General features: G+C 38.6%; 1 protein-coding gene and 1 long non-coding RNA gene across 4 annotated transcripts; one reads left to right on the top strand and one right to left on the bottom strand.

The window, feature by feature from the left end:
• Positions 1–59: 59 nt before the first annotated feature.
• Positions 60–7,683, bottom strand: LOC128014519 (brain aromatase). 3 transcript variants are annotated; one of them, XM_052598143.1, is made up of 10 exons: positions 7,515–7,683; positions 6,024–6,197; positions 5,797–5,947; positions 4,877–5,031; positions 4,600–4,776; positions 3,601–3,715; positions 3,270–3,381; positions 3,020–3,187; positions 2,495–2,731; positions 60–1,641 (listed from the first exon to the last, which is right to left on the bottom strand). In XM_052598143.1, the coding sequence occupies exons 2-10, from the start codon at positions 6,163–6,165 to the stop codon at positions 1,366–1,368; spliced, it is 1,533 nt and encodes a 510-aa protein (XP_052454103.1). In that variant the 5' UTR covers positions 6,166–6,197; positions 7,515–7,683; the 3' UTR covers positions 60–1,365. The 3 variants fall into 3 exon arrangements, with proteins under 3 accessions (XP_052454103.1, XP_052454102.1, XP_052454104.1); XM_052598142.1 differs by having other exon boundaries at positions 2,495–2,736; positions 3,025–3,187; positions 7,515–7,682; XM_052598144.1 differs by having other exon boundaries at positions 2,495–2,736; positions 3,025–3,187; positions 6,118–6,197; positions 7,515–7,578.
• A 911-nt stretch (positions 7,684–8,594) lies between these two features.
• On the top strand, positions 8,595–19,533 carry LOC128014526 (uncharacterized). The gene is made up of 5 exons (XR_008183569.1): positions 8,595–9,351; positions 17,026–17,082; positions 18,454–18,593; positions 18,679–18,802; positions 18,920–19,533. It is a non-coding gene; the product is annotated as an uncharacterized LOC128014526 (long non-coding RNA).
• Positions 19,534–20,045: the final 512 nt, after the last annotated feature.

Raw genomic sequence — 20,045 nt, forward strand, 5'->3', positions numbered from 1 at the left:
TTCGTCTGTCATGTTATGTATATTCGTTTTTGTTTGCAGAGAAAAAAAGAAATATGGCATTGTTTTTAAAATGTCATTTTATTCACTGTAGTTAGTTATCGGTACACTTTATTCGAGCAAAAACCAGAGTAGTTTTGCATTATCAAATATTTCCGTTATTTTCATAATATTAGAAATATTTCAAATGTCTAGTACATATTCATAGTATTTATTCTTTTAAATATTCTCTCAACTACGTAATACAGTCAACCTCAAACAGACTAGTGTAGATTATTTTTTATAAAACATGAAAATGAAAAAAGACCCCATTTAATTTTTTAAAAGCGCACATTATTTCAAAGAAAATGTTTGTCTTCGTTATCTTTCATAAAAATTTAACAGCTTGCTTCACTTCAGCATCATTCATCCTTTTTTGATTGACATCACCAAGACATCACTCATTTTTCATCTCCATTCTGGTAGCCATCATTCACATTACAGTCAATTCCAGTAAATAAAGTTCTTACTCAATGTAATTTAAAAACGTCACATTATGGAAGTAAAATGGGTTGTGGATGTCATTTAATGTTAACTTGCTAGTTGGTTAATTTGCAGCACTAAAGATCTTAGACTACAGCAAATAATCACTTTAGATTAGATTAATACATGTGACAATTTTTGTTGTCATTGCCCTTATGTCAGCATAAACTGCAAACTTTTTTTGTTTTGAGGCGAGTTAGAAACATTAAAGGGATAGTTCATCCAAAAAGGATAATTCTGTCATTAATTACTCACCCTTATGTCGTTCCAAACCCGTAAGACCTTTCATCGTTCATCTTCAGAAAACAAATTAAGATATTTTTTGCCAACACGATCAAAGCACAGAAACGCAGTATCGTTTAAATAGTCCATGTGACAACAGTGCTACAACCATAATTCTATGAAGCTACGAGAATTTTGTGTGCAAAGAAAACAATGCCAACAACTATTTTAACAATGTCTTTACTACGTTTCTGTTCCTTGAAAGTGTCAGTTGCATTGCTGTCTTTGGAGGGAGGTCAGAAAGCTCTTGGATTTCATCAAAAATATCTTCATTTGTGTTCTGAAAATGAACAAAGGTATTACGGGTTTGGAACGACATGAGAATGAGTAATTAATGAAAGAACTGTCATTTTTGGATGAACTATCCCTTTAAAAGTTCACCGAGTGATGATATGTCTGTGTTTTGGTTGGGGATGTATATATATATCGCAGGCTGACTGGTATGCGTCGCTGAGTTTGAGGTAAGTTCGACAGTTTGTGTATAGTAAGTCAAAAAAGAAAGCAGTCTTGACATAGAAAGCCCACTGAAAATTTGTAAGTGAAAGGAAATGACTTTAAAGGTTTCTATTCCTGTGTTTTTTCGCCCAGGTGTGGGTCTCCGCAGATATTCTGAGCTCGTGGAATGAAGCGCATGGCCAGGCAGTCGGGATCCTCTTCCACCGGCTGCATGGAGAGATTGTTGGTCTGCTTGATGGTGCTGACTGTGCAGCCGTGACGAGGACAAACCGTGAACCTCGACAACAGGGTCACCAGGATGGCCTTCGTCATCACCATGGCTATGTGCTTCCCGACGCAGGCCCGCGGGCCACAGCCGAACGGCTGGAAGTAACGACTGGGAACCTGAGAGGGAAGCATTACGCTTACAATATTACAGTGGCAAAGTGATGATAGCGGATGGTAATGCACTACCATTGTGTTTATTTCAAAGAATGTTATGGTATTTACATGGTACAGAAAACGGTCCTCATAATGATACTTTACAGTATGATACCATATTCATATGAAGTCTCATGACATCACAAGGTATAAGGTATACCATCACTGTGGTAAGTAAAAAAACAACAACAACGTGATATTGAAATGGTATATACACTGGTTTTACCAGAGCGTGTCCAAAAACATAGTAATACCAAAGCATTTTTTCCTATTTCCATTTAGAAATGCTAAATCTCTATTTCTAACAGGCCAGTATTGATGATTCTGCTATTGGGAAGATGTATAATATATTAGGAAATTTATAAAAGACTATGAATAATTGATATAAAATCTACAATAGTAACAATTTATGTGTCATACAGGTTTGTATGGCCTTTTTGATCTTATATGTCTGATTGTCCCAGTATTTACAGTGATCTTAAAGTTTGTATTAATTTGGTTAATTAAAAATATTATGGTATTAGATGTCCCAGTAATCACTATAATACCACAGTACTTTATTGAAAGTTTTAGAGTTCACTCATATTTTTTCTTTTTATTCAGAAAATGGCAATTTTCTCGTTTAACAGGTCAATATTGATTATTCAGTTATCGGGAAGATGTTTACAGTATTTGGAAATTTGTAAAAGAAAATGAACAATTGGTATAAAATCTGCCAATGTACCAATTTATGAGTCACATTTAAGAAAAAAATGCTTTACATCCAGGTTTGTATGGTTGTATTTGAACTTACGTGTGCGGTTGTCCCAGTACTTACTGTGTTCTCGAAGTTCTCCAAGTTGAATTCGTTGGGTTTTTGGAAGAACTCAGACTTGTGCATGCGTCCGATGTTCAGGATGAGGTTCGTCCCCTTCGCCACTCGGTAGCCATCGATCTCGTCGTCCTCCAGAGCCCGTCTCATGATGAAGTCCACCACCGGATGGAACCTCAAAGACTCTTTGATAAAGCGCTCTAGAACGTTCAGTTTCTGCAGGTCGGCCGACTCTACATCCCGCTCGCCTGAGAGGAAAAGAAAGACATCTTTTTCCATGCAAAAGGTAATGGGAAGTTTAGTTAAACCAGTTTCTGATGATTTCTAGCCAGTTCTTCTTGGACACTGGCTGGTCCACTTGATCTAGATTGTTGGGGCCAAGACTGACTTGGTAGACCATCTTGGTCATGGCTAATTTGAGCTGGTAAACCACTTTTTTCAAACTAGCTACCATGCTCCTATCACCTATGACCACCTTAAAGATTATCTATACAGTTTCAGATGTTAAAAGGTGTCTTGTAAATGTTTAACCATGCCTATCTGAGACTGTATCTCCTGGACGATCTGCTCCTCCACGACAGAGTTCTGCTTCAGCAGGAGAAGCATGAAGAACAGACTGATGGAAAGAGTGTCTGGAGCAGCGATCACCATCTCCAGCACACACTGCCTCACGTCGTCTACAGACAGCTCATCGTGGTTCTGCAGACACATGCAGTAAGTTAACATGTTGTATCGCTTTAATACAGGAGATGGCAAATCAATAGAGTAAGTGTTTACACACCTGAGCAAATATCAGCTCCGTTGCGAAGTCTGTCTCATCCAGCTTCTCCATGTTATTGATGGCCTGTCGCTTTTGCTCCACAAGCTTTCCCATTTCATCCTGCAGCTCTTTTCTGCAAGAAAAAACTTCTTAAGCGGTGTTCATAGAGCTTTAATGATTTCTGAATTTATGCCACTAAATTAGACTTCACCAATCAAATTAAAGGTAATTTGCTTAATTCTTAAAGGTACAGTGGCAAAAATGGCTTCTACACGTCAAAGAGAGTATTTTTGGTTATTAGTTCAAAAAAATCTACAGTTCATAAAAATGATAAAGTCTGAGGTGGACTCACGCTGCCAGGTGGTATTTTTTGTACACAAAGTTTAGTCTGAAGAAAACGTCTGGCTGTATGAGAACCGCCTGCCAGGTACTGAAATACCGGTGGATCTTTATCAGCAAGTCTTTCTCTGTATTGAACAAGCATAACAAATGAGGATTGTATGCTTAATGCACATTACGAGTACCATGAGATTAAATATCAATATAAGTACAATCAGATTACTTTTTTCTAGTAACTAGTTATTTTTTCAAATAAGTTACTTTATTTTCCCATTTACTCATTGACACTCCCTTCCGCCCGAAGTTTATTAATTTCACTTTAGTTGTGAAAAGGCCTTTACAGTTGCCAAAAATATACTAACTTTTGGGTTATTCTTTACTAAAAGCGACAGAAAGTAATGCCATAAATGCATGTTATTCCATAAAAAGTACCAATTGTGCCAAAAAGTGACACAATTATAATGTAATTATGACACAATATTGTAACGTATTACTTTTAATAGTAACTTCCCCCAACACCCATCAGAAGTACACCCATCCAGCCTTTTATTTTGTTTATATATGTGACCCTGGAGCACAAAACCAGTCTTAAGTCGCTGGGGTATATTTTTAGCAATAGCCAAAATAGTAATGTATGGGACGAAAATATTGATTTTTTTTAATGCCAGAAATCATTAGGATATTAAAGGTCATGTTCCATGAAGATATATTAATTTCCTCTCATAAATATATCAAAACTTAATTTATTAATATGCATTGCTAAGAATTCATTTGGACAAATTAGATTTTCTCAGTATTTTGTTTTATTTTTTATTTTTTGCAACCTCAGATTTCAGATTTTCAAATAGTTGTATCTTGGCCTAATACTGTCCGATCCTAATAAACCATACACCAATGGCAAGCACATCATCTGTCGAAAAATTGACACTTATGACTTGTTTTGTGGTCCAACTGAATCAATCCGATCAAATGAAACAAATATTTTTAAGAGTTGTTTGTATTGCAGTCTGACCATTGAGAGGGATTCTTAGGAAGAGTCTATTGGAAACATCCACAACAATACAGCGCAGCAGATTGAGTACATCCACATGTCCCGAGTGGTCTGTGAACTCCTGCAGGACGTTAAGCTGTTTGTTGGTCGCGCTGACACACACATCTACTGATTTCTGGAGACCTGGTCCTGTAAGAGCTAGTGGACACACACACACACACACACACACACACACAATAGATTCTGAACAATGTGTGTATCAACTGTTCTGAGACCAGTTTCACTGAATAACACCCACCTTTGGTGAAATATGTACGCACTTTCTTCCACAACGCCATGTTGCTGTTGAAGATAATGCCTTGTTCAAACATACCAATGCACTGCAGACCTTTTTTACTGGCAAACCTCCCAGTGTAATTATTGCTCTTCAGAACATGATACACCGCAGAGGACCTGAAACAGTTTTACATTTTTCACATAAAAAATGTTGCCCTCAGATGTTGCATTCCTCATTTTAGTCAACAGTTAATGACATAATTAGGTTTTATGGACTGCAGACTGTACTAAAAATCAAGTTTTGGCCTTGAGCAACTTTCTGAACCATGAAATTACTTGATCTACAACAGCTATTCAGTAAAATTGATAATAATCCATAGTAAGGATAATCAACAACAAATTATATTATCATTTAAACTGTGGTGACACTGATGGATGTTCAACAATTTTTCACGTAAGAAATCCATTAATTTCAATACAAATCAACGTAATTGGGATTTTTGCATAAGAGCGGAAAAAAATAAATTTGCAGAGAACCTCGATTGTTGGCCACACTTTAATGTACTGTAGTTGTTTTAAGGTTTTAAAATGTTTACATTTGTAAATCAGTTACTTTTCAAACTATTTTGTTCAAGTGGCTGTTTTTTTAACGTTAATTTGAGTTAGAACGAATACTTTTGAATCGAGTTGTGAATATTCTTGAAGAAGTGGTTAAAGTTAGACGAACACATTAAAACATTTTAGAAAAAAGATCCATGACCAATGTAGAAATCATTTTTATTTTTTTGCTAACGTTTCGAGAATATCATTCAAAACCAGATCACTTTGAGAAATTATTAGTCGAAGAACATTTGTTCATAACATTGTGAGAACCTTGCCAGAACATTCTGAGAACGTTCCCTTTTAGCTGAGTGTATGACGTTCATGTTTTAGAGAACTAACTTGCTAAGTATAAAGGTCTCTTCTCCGCTGATCCAGACCCGAGCAATGCTGCCATATTTTTCATTGTAGTAGTTGCATGCGGAGCCGATCCCCATCCACAGGAACCTGCTGTAGCTCATGATCGGGCCGAGACCCAACAACCAACCCGGACCTGAAAAACATGATAACACAACCAGCATGACTGGTCAGTAGGTTGTTCCCAGTAAATCTGATTGGTTTGAACTCACCTGGGACACCTGATTGGTTCCTCCAATTCTTGGCTGTAAATATTCTGTGCAGGAGGATCAGCAGTAACGTCCCTGTCAATGCCATCAACGTTACCTGCACCGCTGCGGCGAAGTTTACCGTGCCCTTGAGGACCTCCTCCATCACCACATCATCTGAAGACACACCTTGTGCACCTGAGTACCTTAAAATGTTGGAATCAGCATTGTAAAACTGCAATGGAGTTTGCTGTTAGCATTGTGATAATTATGTAATATTCTACTATAAAAATGAATGACAACTTTTGGAGGGAAATATGAAATATTTTTGACTAGTAAATTAAACAATTTTTATTGATACCGAATGAAGTATAATTATAAAATCTAATTATCTTGCTTTATCTTGTATTTATTTAAGAATTTGGCCAAAAAATGGCATGTTGGGTATTTTCGTTTAATCACTTGATCACTCTAATTTGCACTTGAACACACCCATTATCACTAACTAAAACTAAATATATTAAATCTCAAAATTCTCTAATTTTCTCTCAGAATTGCAAGATGTAAACTCAAAGTTGCGAGTTATAAAGTCGGATTTGCAGGATTCACACTGAGAAAATTAAATTGTGAGAACATTTCCAAATTTTTAGATAAAAACTTGCAATTCTGATTTTTTTTCTCACAATTGCAAGTTTATATCTCACAATTCAGAGATTTTCTTATAATTGCAAATATATACTGTATCTCACAAGTGTGATCTAACTCACAATAAAATTGTAAACATGCAATTGCAAGGAAAAGTCAGAATTGTGAAATTACCTTTTTTAATTTATATTCGGTGGCAGAAATGGGCTTCTGTAGTTTACTGAAATTAAAAGAATTTTATTTTAAGCCAGTTGCCAAGGCAAAATTACTCATGTTTATTTAAATTAACACTAAATGCTAAAATTAATGAATAAACTAAAACAAATAAAAATGAATGAAAAAAAAAACTATATAGACATTTAAAATAAATGACATTAAAATCGAAACTTTAAAGCAATTTAAAGTCAAAGTAAAACATTTTTAATTCAAAATATGAACAGAACAATAGTAGTTTATCAGTTATAACAGGGGTAAAGACATAATGTTCCTTGTTTGATCAATGCAACTGAATGACATTCTCGTTTGCTGTCACGAGGCTTGTATGGACTATGTTTGTGATAATTCTGTGATGCTTTTTTTAAAACTTGACATGCCACATGCTTTTACATTCTTCTAAATATCTACAAATCAGAAAGTCATGCATTTGTGGGACAACAAAGTAAACGGTCAACCTTCAGAACCTGAAGTACTTCATAAAGGCATGCTTCATGTCCTTGGACGAGTTTAAAAAAGTAATTATCGCGTGAATTCATATGTAAACATTATTTAGATTTTCAGTCCAGCTGAAAAATTAAAGCCCAGCCTTGAATTTTTCAGCTTAGCATCTGAATGTATTGACGTCAACCGGAGTAATTTAACAAACACACTCACCTCTTTAAATCTGCATCCGCTTCATTTTTTTAAAATGTGCCGTTCAGTAGCTCAGACTTGTCGTTTACATGCTCCCATCAATCTGAAGTACATTAGCTGATGTTTTAGCCCAATATATAGTCTTTCCCTTTTTTAAAGTGCTTTATAATCCCGGTTGCCACGATACACCCATTTTCCTTGTAAAGTGTCATTGAAATCCCAAAGCAGAACAAACCAGAACAATGAAACAATGATGGACCAAAGTAGAGCAGGCTTTCATACTTTCCAGAAAAACACACACATAATGGTCAGTGTGGGATGCTGTTAGCTCTTTAATGCGAAACACATTTCATCCACCCTCTTGTTATTTTTCAGGGGTTTATTGACCTTTGTCTTGTTTCCAAATCCGCTGTCATTCATTCTCTGAGGGTCCTTTAATAAAGACGGGTCAGACTGACCCAGAACTGCAGGAGTGAATGAGCTTTTATGTACCAAAGATGTGAAGGAGGGAAATAATGTGGCCTAAGAAATTTGAGCGTTCATTCCACTTCCTAAAGCACACATAATACACTTCATGCTGTCTACTTGCAGTGACACGTTAATTGAAGATTCTTGTGCAATTTTTTTTTTTTTTTGTATATTGTTTTGTGGGAAGTTCAGATAAGTGTTGTATGTTCAGACATTTATTGTGCAAAAGATAGGAAAGGCTAGTAGCCTAATTGAGGTAGAACTTGAATAAAAAGTTTCTAAAATAACGAATGGAAGAATCAGCCATATATTTGCAAGCTGCTTAGAGAAACCTGAGCAGAACAGTGCTGGCTTCTGCAGGGGTCACTTTTCAAGTCGTTTACGACAGCGTTTTTACAATGGGGTTTTAGTGCCACATTGAAAACAAAAATCTAAAGTTACGAGATTAAAGTCATAATATTTTGAGAATAAAGTCATAATATTTCAAGAATAAAGTCGTAATATTTCGAGAATAAAGTTGTAATATTTCAAGAATAAAGTCGAAATATTATGGGAATAAAGTCGAAATATTATGAGATTAATGTCAAAATATAGAAAATTATTATTAATAATAATAAAGATAAATCCTACATTTATCAGATAATCATAACATTTTATAGGCCCTAAAACATCTCATAAGGAAACCATTCTTAGTAGTAGACTAACACATTAGCAGACAACTGCAGATTAAAAGGCATATATTAGTTGAGTGATTTTCACTTTCGATCACTTTTGAAGGAGGTAAATCTAGTCTTTTCCTTTAATGCTGTGTGAGAATTTAGAACAATGAGAGTCATATCTGACTGAGAAATATGAGCCAGTTAAATGTTACTGTTACATGCTTTTTCAAATTAAACCCTTTGGATAAGCTGTGTTTTTTTTCACAACAGGAAGTTGGTCATAAGGCTTTTATATAAGGAGGGTATTACTATATAATAAATGTAGATTTTATCCGAAAGGATGTTAATCATAAACTAGTGAATTGTTAATATATATACGTGTTTTTATGAAAATACAGAAAGTTTAATGAGCTCTTTTTATCATAGAGCTATATGAGGTTCATTTGTAATGTTGTTCTACTGTTTTTGAGTCGCATTTGTAATGTTCTGTTAGTTTGTGATGTTGTTGTGTTGGTTTGTGTGTCTCAGTGCCTCTGAAGAGCATCTCAGTGGAGCTTCTGGTTCAGGATCATGTAGCCACAGTCTCCTCCACTCTGCAGTATGTGAATGAGGAAGAGCGCCCCCTGGAGGCCGTGTTCGTCTTCCCTCTGCCTGCTGATGCTGCTGTCTGCCACTTCAGTGCCAAGATCAGAGAGCAGGAGATTGTGGCAGAGGTGCAGGACAGAGAAACCGTGAGTCCAAATACAAACTGCAGCTCAGTTGTATATATTTATACTGTACATCACGTAACAAAACTGTATCCTGCAGGCGAGGGATCGGTATGATGACGCTGTCAGTTCAGATCAGCAGGCATTTCTGTAGGAAGAGAGTGCAGAGAGTCCTGATGTGTTCAGACTAGAGCCCTGCACGGGCCTCAAATCTATCTCCCTGGCCCGAGACGCTCAGGCCCTGGCCCGACTCGTGTCCGAAAGCTCATCAGAATTATCAGCCCGAGCCCGAGAAAAAGAATAGCATCCAGAGAGGAAGGTTTTAACCCCATCCTCCTCTCTTCCCGCTGCACTGAAGACACGTTCGCTGCTGCTGCTGGCGGGGACACTAAACACAGAGTGAGCCTGTCTTGACAGTTGCGGACTTGCGGTAGCAGGGTCTCGTGCTGTTTCCACCAGAGCAGCACATCTCTTCCATCACCTTCCATATTGTGATTGAGGCGCATGTATTGCTGTACTTCATCGTCATCCTCGTCCAGCTCCACAATGTTTTCACACTCATCCTCAAACTCGGCCAGCGTTCTCTTCTTTGCTGCGTGGCTCGCAGCAACAGGTGCAGACACAGAAATGCTCACCGCTGCATGAATCATCATTTTATAATTATTAGTTGGCCAACTAGGCTATGATTAACCCTCATGTGGTGTTCAAAACCCAATAACACCTGTGGTGTTCCCGGTCAAAAATGACCGGCCCATAAAAAAAAGCTTATAAATCACTCATTATACCATATTTTCACCCAATCTTGGATTCAATCTTTTTGTCAACTTGTTCTCTTTCAATTAGGACTGGTTTTATATTTCTGTTTGCATCTGATTAATCGTGGGCCTCATTTATCTGAGAGTAGGCATCTCATTTTTTGAGTAAAAAACAAATAATTTATGAGTAAATTTGGAAATATGAAAAAAAATTATGAAAAAAATGGCTACTGTTGATCACACTAGTCTACTCTAATGTTTCACCAGGAATTTTGTTTTGAAACTTTTGTTTTGTAAAAAATAATGCACAAAGTCACACTTGTGGTGTTCCCGGTCAAAAATGACCGGCCTATAAAAAATAGCTTAGAAATCACTCATTATACCATATTTTCACCCAATCTTGGATTCAATCTTTTTGTCAACTTGTTCTCTTTCAATTAGGACTGGTTTTATATTTCTGTTTGCATCTGATTAATCGTGGGCCTCATTTATCTGAGAGTAGGCATCTCATTTTTTGAGTAAAAAACAAATAATTTATGAGTAAATTTGGAAATATGAAAAAAAATTATGAAAAAAATGGCTACTGTTGATCACACTAGTCTACTCTAATGTTTCACCAGGAATTTTGTTTTGAAACTTTTGTTTTGTAAAAAATAATGCACAAAGTCACACTTGTGGTGTTCCCGGTCAAAAATGACCGGCCTATAAAAAATAGCTTAGAAATCACTCATTATACCATATTTTCACCCAATCTTGGATTCAATCTTTTTGTCAACTTGTTCTCTTTCAATTAGGACTGGTTTTATATTTCTGTTTGCACCTGATTAATCGTGGGCCTCATTTATCTGAGAGTAGGCATCTCATTTTTTGAGTAAAAAACAAATAATTTATGAGTAAATTTGGAAATATGAAAAAAAATTATGAAAAAAATGGCTACTGTTGATCACACTAGTCTACTCTAATGTTTCACCAGGAATTTTGTTTTGAAACTTTTGTTTTGTAAAAAATAATGCACAAAGTCACACTTGTGGTGTTCCCGGTCAAAAATGACCGGCCTATAAAAAATAGCTTAGAAATAACTCATTATACCATATTTTCACCCAATCTTGGATTCAATCTTTTTGTCAACTTGTTATCTTTCAATTAGGACTGGTTTTGCATTTAATTTTCAAACTATTTAATTTTAGGAGTCATTTATTCGAGCTTATGCACCTCAGTATTTGAGTGAAAAAAGCATTATTTGTTAATAATTTTGTCAATATTGTGAAAAAGGTGAAAAAAAGTTTCATCTGTTGATCACACTAGCCTACTTTAATGTTTAACCAGGAATTTTTTTTAAAATGCTTTTATTTTGTACAAAATGGCACAAAGTCACACTTGTGATGTTCCCGGTCAAAAATGGCCGACCATTGAAAGTGAATGTAGAAGATTACAAAACACAGGGCTTGTATTTTGAAATGCTTTAATTTTTCAGAAAAGGGGTGCACAGTAACACTTGTGATGTTCCATGACAATACTGACCATTGTGACATACAAAAAATAAACACATTAACGCTGTCATATAGAGAATACAAATCAAATACTGTTCATTTTCTTTCAGTTTTCCAAATTATGAACTAACCAAAATAAGAAACTGTGACGGTCTCTGTGTGAACTCATGCAAGTGACTAACAAAAGCATTTTTAAGGTAACTTGCAATTGGTCATTTTGTGTCACTTATGCACATGACTGACAACAGTTTAATGTATGTGCCTTGCAAAAGTGCACTCTGCATTTGAAACAGACAGTGCCTGTTTTCACATCTTTTGGGGCACACAAACTGCCTCTCTTTTGTTTCTCTCCTTTGCCTGTGCCAGCTGAAGGACCTGGTTCTGGTGTTTGTATGTCTCTCACCAATGTAGCAGAGGGCAGGCTCTGGGTATATTTTGGCGCCTCTGTATCAGGGGGCTCACCATGGATTTCCCCAGCTCTTCTAGGAACAGCCTCCTCCTGAAGGTTTTCCTTGTGTAATACTCAAAAAAGTTTGTGTGTTTTAACGTGTGTGTGTCTGGGTAGCGTGTGTATAAATGTATCGATACATGCACAGGTCCAAGGGCTCGATGTTTGCAAGCACATATGCACATATGTGTACATGAAAATAATGAACATGCTCCTGAAAACTAAATTGTTCTGTTATTTTCAGTCCCTCCCATTCACTTTCAATGGTCGGCCATTGTGACCATTTTTGACCATGCCTACTCTCAGATAAATGAGGCCCACGATTAATCAGATGCAAACAGAAATATAAAACCAGTCCTAATTGAAAGAGAACAAGTTGACAAAAAGATTGAATCCAAGATTGGGTGAAAATATGGTATAATGAGTGATTTCTAAGCTATTTTTTATAGGCCGGTCATTTTTGACCGGGAACACCACAAGTGTGACTATGTGCCATATTTTTTACAAAACAAAAGTTTCAAAACAAAATTCCTGGTGAAACATTGGAGTAGACTAGTGTGATCAACAGTAGCCATTTTTTTCATAATTTTTTTTCATATTTCCAAATTTACTCATAAATTATTTGTTTTTTACTCAAAAAACGAGATGCCTACTCTCAGATAAATGAGGCCCACGATTAATCATATGCAAACAGAAATATAAAACCAGTCCTAATTGAAAGAGAACAAGTTGACAAAAAGATTGAATCCAAGATTGGGTGAAAATATGGTATAATGAGTGATTTCTAAGCTATTTTTTATAGGCCGGTCATTTTTGACCGGGAACACCACAAGTGTGACTTTGTGCATTATTTTTTACAAAACAAAAGTTTCAAAACAAAATTCCTGGTGAAACATTGGAGTAGACTAGTGTGATCAACAGTAGCCATTTTTTTCATAATTTTTTTTCATATTTCCAAATTTACTCATAAATTATTTGTTTTTTACTCAAAAAACGAGATGCCTACTCTCAGATAAATGAGGCCCACGATTAATCAGATGCAAACAGAAATATAAAACCAGTCCTAATTGAAAGAGAACAAGTTGACAAAAAGATTGAATCCAAGATTGGGTGAAAATATGGTATAATGAGTGATTTATGAGCTATTTTTTATAGGCCGGTCATTTTTGACCGGGAACACCACAAGTGTAACAAGGTAACAAAACCCCCACAAAAAAAGTAAGAAAATTTCCCAATTTTTTTTTAATTGTAGTTATACCCTTTGGGAACAAAGTCACTAAGTTTCAGTCCAAAGCGATAACATTAACTATTATTTTCGGGAAAAAGAAAATCTTCTCCGGGTCAAATTGACCCGAACACCACATGAGGGTTAATACATGAATTTAGAGGCCTATAATAGCTACTACTACAATAAGTGGATATAAGTGGAGTTATAATCGTGGGTCGTGCTGACGGAAAACCGACTGACTCTGTGTTCATATGAGCTCTCCAAAGCCCATCTCCAAACTAGAGTCCAACTACACTCTGAATCCCCTAGTGTTCCTCCACTCTGATGCACCAGTCAGGAAGCCAGACCATCACCCATCACCCCGTTCTGTTCCAGGTGCTTGAAGCAATGTGTTTGTTGCCTCACCACAGTTCCTCACAGCATCTCCAAGTCTGAAGCCATGGTTCTCAGCCAGAAAAGGGTGGCATGTCCCTTTTAGGTTGGTGGAGAGCTAGTGCCTCAAGTGGAGGAGTTCAAGTATCTTGGGGTCTTGTTCACGAGTTAGGGAAGGATGGAGCGGGAGATTGACAGGCGGATAGTTGCAGCTTCTGCAGTCATGTGTACCTGTCTCTCGTGGTAAAGAAGGAGCTGAGCTGCAAGGCGAAGCTCTCTATTTACCGGTCAATCTACGTTCCTACTCTCACCTGTGGTCATGAGCTGTGGGTCATGACCGAAAGGACAAAATCCCAGATACAGGTGGCCAAAATGATCTTTCACTGTAGGGTGGCTGGGCGCTCCCTTAAAGATAGTGTGAGGAGTTCTGCCACTTGGGAGGAACTCTGAGTAGAGCCGCTGCTCCTCCACATCGAGAGGAGCCAGCTGAGGTGGCCCGGGCATCTGTTCCGAATGCCTCCTGGACGCCTTCCTGGGAGGTGTTCCAGGCACATTGCACCAGGAGAAGGCCCAGGGGAAGAATGATACGTTAGAGGGACAATGTCACGGCTGGCCTGGGAACGCCTCGGTATCCCCCCAGGAGAGCTGGAGGAAGTGTCTAGGGAGAGGGAAGTCTGGGCATCTCTGCGTAGAATGCTGCCCCCGCAACCCCGCCCGAGATAGGCGGAAAATGTATGGATTAATGGATGGATGAACAGTTACCTACAGTGACTTAGTCCCCGAACAAATATAACCCCCCGCCACGCGGCCCGATCCCTGGTAAGCCATCCCCGGAGTGTCAGAAAAGGTGTTGAAAACAATAAAAAAAGGTTACATACTGCAATTCGCTCTGAATTATCAACTCGACCCACATGAGGGCCGTAGTCTCGCTAGAGAAAGGCTCGGAATGGCCCGGAATGGCTTTGCCATTCAAGAAGTTTCAAAAGATGCTAGGTCTCATGAGCTCAGCATCACCAGCTCTGCAGCTGGGCCTGCTCTATATGTGGCCACTACAGTTGGGCCTGCTCTTCATGTGTGCACTGCAGTTTTGGCTAAAACCTCAAGTCCCACCAAATACCGGCACGGTCGCCACATGAACAAAGTGGACGAGGATGGTACGACTAAAGAGCAGTGGTGGGGATAGTTGGCAGATGGAAAGTCATCTTCACAAATGCTTCCAAAATGGGCTGGGGAGCCCTGTGCGGAGGCCATCCGACCATTGGCATCTTGACGAGTGCAGAAAGTAAGCTCCACATCAACCACATGGAAATGCTGGCTGTATGTTGAGCTCTCTATGCTTTCTTATCACTCCTGGCAGGGAACCAAGTCCTAGTCTGGTCGGACAACATGACAGTGGTGTCATTCATAAATCGCTATGGTGGGCTCTCCTCAAAACCCCTATTCACTCTAGTGAAAACGGTCCCGGAGTGGGCCCAGCACCACTTGCTCTCCTTGAGAGCAGCAAATGTGCAGGACATTCTGGACACAGGGCCGGACATGTTGTCCCAGAGCAACCTACACTTAGAGGAATGGAGCCTCCATCTCCAGACTGTTGGGGACGTCTTTGGGTGGGCAGAGGTTGACCTCTTCCAATTCTAATTGCCCAATCTATTTTTCAAAAATCAAGGTGCTCTGGCTGATGACTGGCCCAGTCTCATCTTTTATGCTTTTCCCCTGATCGCTCTGATCCCCCAGGTAATCAGACGAATCAGGGAGCATACCCACAAGGTCCTCTTGGTAGCCCCTGTGTTGCGGTGCCATGGCCAATCCCCTTGAAATGAGACCTCCTCTCTCAAGCGAACGTAACAGTTGCTCTCTTGACCTGAGCTTTGGGCTCTCCATTTATGGCCTCTTGACAGAAGTCAGTAGACCTCCCAGAGAGCACCATGAATACCATATAACAGGCTAGAGCTCCATCATCAAGGCATCTCTATAGCCTTAAATGGTCATTTTTTACTGCCCGGTGCACAGCCTGTGCCATCTCGGTTATAGTTCTTCCTCCAAGACTTAATGGATAGGGGCCATACACCCTCTACCCTTGAAATCTATGTTGCAGCTATCGCAGCCTCTCATGCTCCTATAGCCGGGCAGTCTGTGGGTAAGAACAGCTTGGTTGTTCATTCTCTGAAGGGGTTCAGAAGGCTAAACCCTCCTCTCCCCTTCACGATCCCCACATGGGACCTATACACATTTCTTAGGGGCCTCAAAGAGCTGCTCTTCGAACCACTTCAGACTGCTGACTTATGTTATCTATCACTGGAAACTGCTATGCTAGTGGCACTACCATCAGTTAAGCGAGTAGGAGACTTACAGGTACTCTCTGAGCCCCTCTTGTCTTGAGTTTGGGCCTGACGACTCCAAGGTCTACCTGAAGCCAAGGCACTGGTATGTTCTGAAGGTTCTCTCCACTCTGTACAGAGACCAGATTGTTTTTTTCTCCACACTTCCTCCTTCATGATCAGGAGTTGAACTTACTCTGCCCTGTCAGAGCCTTAAGAACCTACATTGACCATTCCACCTCTTTTCAGCAGTCAGAACAGCTCTTTATGTGCTTCGGAGCCCGTACCAAGGGTCATTCTGTCTCAAAGCCAAGGTTATACAGATAGCTATCGCTTATTAATTCCCTGGGATCCGATGTTCGATAGGAGTTGGAACACACTCCACAAGGGGCATGGCCTCCTCGTGGGTGTAGTCTAGTGGCGTGTCTACCCAAGAAATCTGTGCAACGGCCTGCTGATTCTCGCCATCCACATTTGTCAGATTCTACAACCTGGGTGTTCCTGTGCTACAACGCAGGTCCTGTCATGGTCAGTTTTTGCTTGTTGTCCAGCCTAGGACCCCAACTGCTTCCGGGTCCCTGGTGTTAGCTTGGTCCCCTACACATTGTCAGGCCCCTTAGCACCTGAACTGTAGGAGGTCAACAAGATGACTGGTGTAGCTACATAAAAGCCTGTTACCTTCTGCAGTTCAGGTAAATAAAGGCCCCGGCTTTTATTTGAGGAATTACGGTATTTGTTACAAACCCTTCTTATTGCTCTGGGCGAATACCGTCATCATTCCTGATGGTACAGCTTGATTGTATTGTACCCATAGCGTCTTAGCCTAAGCGACTTACGATGCAGTATGAGTGTAGTATCGATAAGGAACATACTCAGTTACTAACGTAACCTCAGTTCCCTTAGAAACAGAACTAATACTAAAGGGTTTCGGCCTTTAGGATTATAGCAAAATTGACTTGGGTCAAATATGTCCATATCAATCCATCCCTATTCCAAAGCTTTTCTTGTTTGTTAGTTTTGTTAGATGTGTCTGTTCTTGTCTATTTCTCCAGAATCTGTTCTGACCTTTTGTTTTCTCTCCTTGGAGCCACTCAACCAGCTCAGCCACCAGTGTCTGAACGAACTAAATCTAAATCACTAATAGGTAAGTGCACCTCAATTTGATATTAGTTTTGTGAAAGGGTTAAGTATGCAATGTTTTAACTTATTTTTTCAACACAAACCTTGTTTTCAATGAATTTCACAAACAAGCATCAGCAAACCACATTAATAAACAGAGACCACTAAATGGTTCCCTGTCACTTAAGTTAACAAAATGTGAATTAGTTTTTTAGGGAAACTACGTCGAGCACTTTCTCTTAATCAGGGTAAAATAAATCATAGTGATTAGTTGTATTTTTTTTGTGTATGTTGGTTTTCCTTTTGTGGCGGTGAAATCCCTTATAGTACAAGGATCTGTAAGATTCAGTAATACAGTTAGATTTCAGAGCTTTTCTTATTAGCTAATTTGTTATTTGCATTTTTTCACTTTTGTGATTTTTAATATTTGAATGTGGTGACATATTTTTGACAGAATCCCAAAGCCGGATTAGACACTCTAAGAAGATGGCTGCTTATGATAAAAGTGATAGCTGTTCTGCATCATTAGCAGTAAAGGGTGAATTATCCAAACATAGAAATTAACATAAAAATCATTCAATTGTGACGTACAACTAATTTCATTCAGAGATTCCTAAACAAATGTTTCTTTGCTCTATTCTTAAATGTGTCCATGCCTTTGAGCGCTTTGAGGTTATTGCATATTGACTCCACCAGAGGGCCACCTTGGGGTTGACTGCAGGCTTGGATTATCGGTGAACAACGTATCAACCTACTGTTCTTAAAAAAAGTCAGGTAAAAGCATTATTTCATTCTAAATGATAAAGAATGAATTTATGCTAGATTGTAGTCACATGACCTCATTGTGTTGCATATGAGTGGATCTAGTTATCATCTTGGGGAAAAACAGTTTAATTCAAACTTGTGTAAAAGATGTCTTGAGTCAGAGAAGGGATGTTGAAACTTGCAGAGTAATATTTCATCACACTGAACGTTGAATTTACATCATATCCACTACATTTATGACCATCAGCAGGTTAAAGTAATAGCAGTCAATACAAAAACCCATGCACAGAGAAACCAAGAAGATGTGTTGATGATTAGATTAGATTAATACCAGGTTCCAGGACACATTTTTTACACATTTCTAGTTAGCATAGACCCTAACAAATCTAAATTTTGTGGATATTTTATTCACAATCCTTCTCCATATATTGTGGAATATTACTGCCAGATTGCAAGCACTAATTGTTTGATATTTGTAAATCTGAAAATGTGTTTTTCACTGAACTTCAGGGCCAGATCCATCACTTAAGTTTTTTAAACTGATGCTTCTGCTATATTGAGATTTTTAAGTGAATTCCAGTTGGCTTTCCTGTCTTTATATAAGTGTGTGTGTGTGTGTGTGTGTGTTCAGCTGCTCCTGAGCTCCAGAAGGACCTGTTACTGCAGCTGGTTTCTCTCCAAAAGGCGTCCGGCTGCTGGGATCTGGACTCCACACTGGCTGATGTGTTTGGGAAGACGGATGATCAGCTGACCAATCAGAAACCAGCACAGGTGAGAGATGTGATGTAATAATCAGACAGTGCTGATTGTGTGCAGTGTCCAGTAACAAATGCAGTGGATGATGGTTTGTACACAGGTGGATGGGTCAGTATGGGCCACTCTCCTGGCTCTGATCTGGTTATACGGCTGTAAAATAGAGCAGCAGGTGGAGTGGCAGTTTGTGGCCATGAAGGCAGCGTCATGGATCGGCTCTCAGAAAGGTGAGATCTCCATTCCAGGCCACATTCATTCAGTCAGCGTTCATCAAGAGACGTTTCAGCAGATATCTTCAGTTCTTTGACACACACTGATGATTTGAGTGTGTGTGTGTGTTTCAGTGGGAGATCTGTCTCAGTGTGTGTGTGAGGGGAATGTCCTGCTCGGATGTCAGGTGACCAAAGAGACTCTGGGAATCTGAAGACGTCATTGTTTCTACATCATGATCCGAAGACCAAAGAACAAATACTTTTACATTTAATGTTGCTCTGTTACTTGATTAATATTAAATGATAGCATGCTCTCTGCCGAATATTCCTATGTTTTTGCCTTTCTCCGCTGTCCCCATTAACCCCCCACCCAACATATCGCTCCCTCGTCCTGTTTGTGCTCTCTCTCTCTCTCTCTCTCTCTACTGTTTGTACCTCTCTCTATCCCTTATGTAATACATGCATATGCATATGTTTATATCTCCTCCAGAGTTCAAATGTTCAGATGGGGACAAGGGTCTTCCAGTTTGGGTGTTCACTGAACCCAATATGAATTGGCCCGTTTGGATCCAGAAGTGTCAAGGGGTGAAGAAAATCCTTTTGTTTGCCAAATGTATTTCATGCACTTGTTTTTCTCCTTACATTCATATTTGATGTAGTGTATACAATCACTGTACCACCCCTTGCAATGCAACTATATAATCAACAGATGTAATAATAAACTTTGAAGAATTTTGTGAAGACAATTGGCATCATGTTCATAATTCTTTCCGTGGGCCCATGCATGGACTGAGAGTAGCCAGACGGCATCAAAAGATAAATTGATAAATTGATGAATAAATTTTCAATCTTATATGCTCAAATCAAAAACAAATTCTAGATATTTAAGTTTGCACCATCATTTGAGCATTATATGCCAAAGTAAAATAAAAAAAAAACAGTCATAAAATGGTTTTCTTAATATATAATGTAAAATGTCTCCAAGGTATAATCATTTAAATGAAGCAGGTCTCACATAATACTTTTCAGCTTTTGTTTTGAATTAAAGTTTTTTTTTTAATTAAAACTTTTGTTAGTTGTGTCAGTGATTTACTAAAGCTGTACACTGACGATACTTTCACAAAGTACATAATACGGTTTTCAACATTTAAAAAAACCCCATTATTTCAACATTTCAATACTTGCATTGAGAGGAAAATCCCATGATCTAAGAAACATCCACGCGGAAGTTGCATTGATTCATATAAGCGATCAAATC

Source organism: Carassius gibelio, chromosome B25, assembly GCF_023724105.1.
Source record: "Carassius gibelio isolate Cgi1373 ecotype wild population from Czech Republic chromosome B25, carGib1.2-hapl.c, whole genome shotgun sequence".
In the NCBI taxonomy this organism is placed as follows: Eukaryota; Metazoa; Chordata; class Actinopteri; order Cypriniformes; family Cyprinidae; genus Carassius; species Carassius gibelio.

Bases quoted from the DNA above. Each gene is read 5' to 3' on its own strand.
- LOC128014519 (XM_052598143.1), bottom strand. From the start codon at position 6,165: ATGGAGGAGGTCCTCAAGGGCACGGTAAACTTCGCCGCAGCGGTGCAG. The intron at 2,732-3,019 runs GTTAAACATTTA...CTCTCAGGCGAG, and splicing joins TACAGTCTCAGATAGGCATG to CGGGATGTAGAGTCGGCCGA. The intron at 1,642-2,494 runs GTAAGTACTGGG...CTTCCCTCTCAG, and splicing joins TGGAGAACTTCGAGAACACA to GTTCCCAGTCGTTACTTCCA.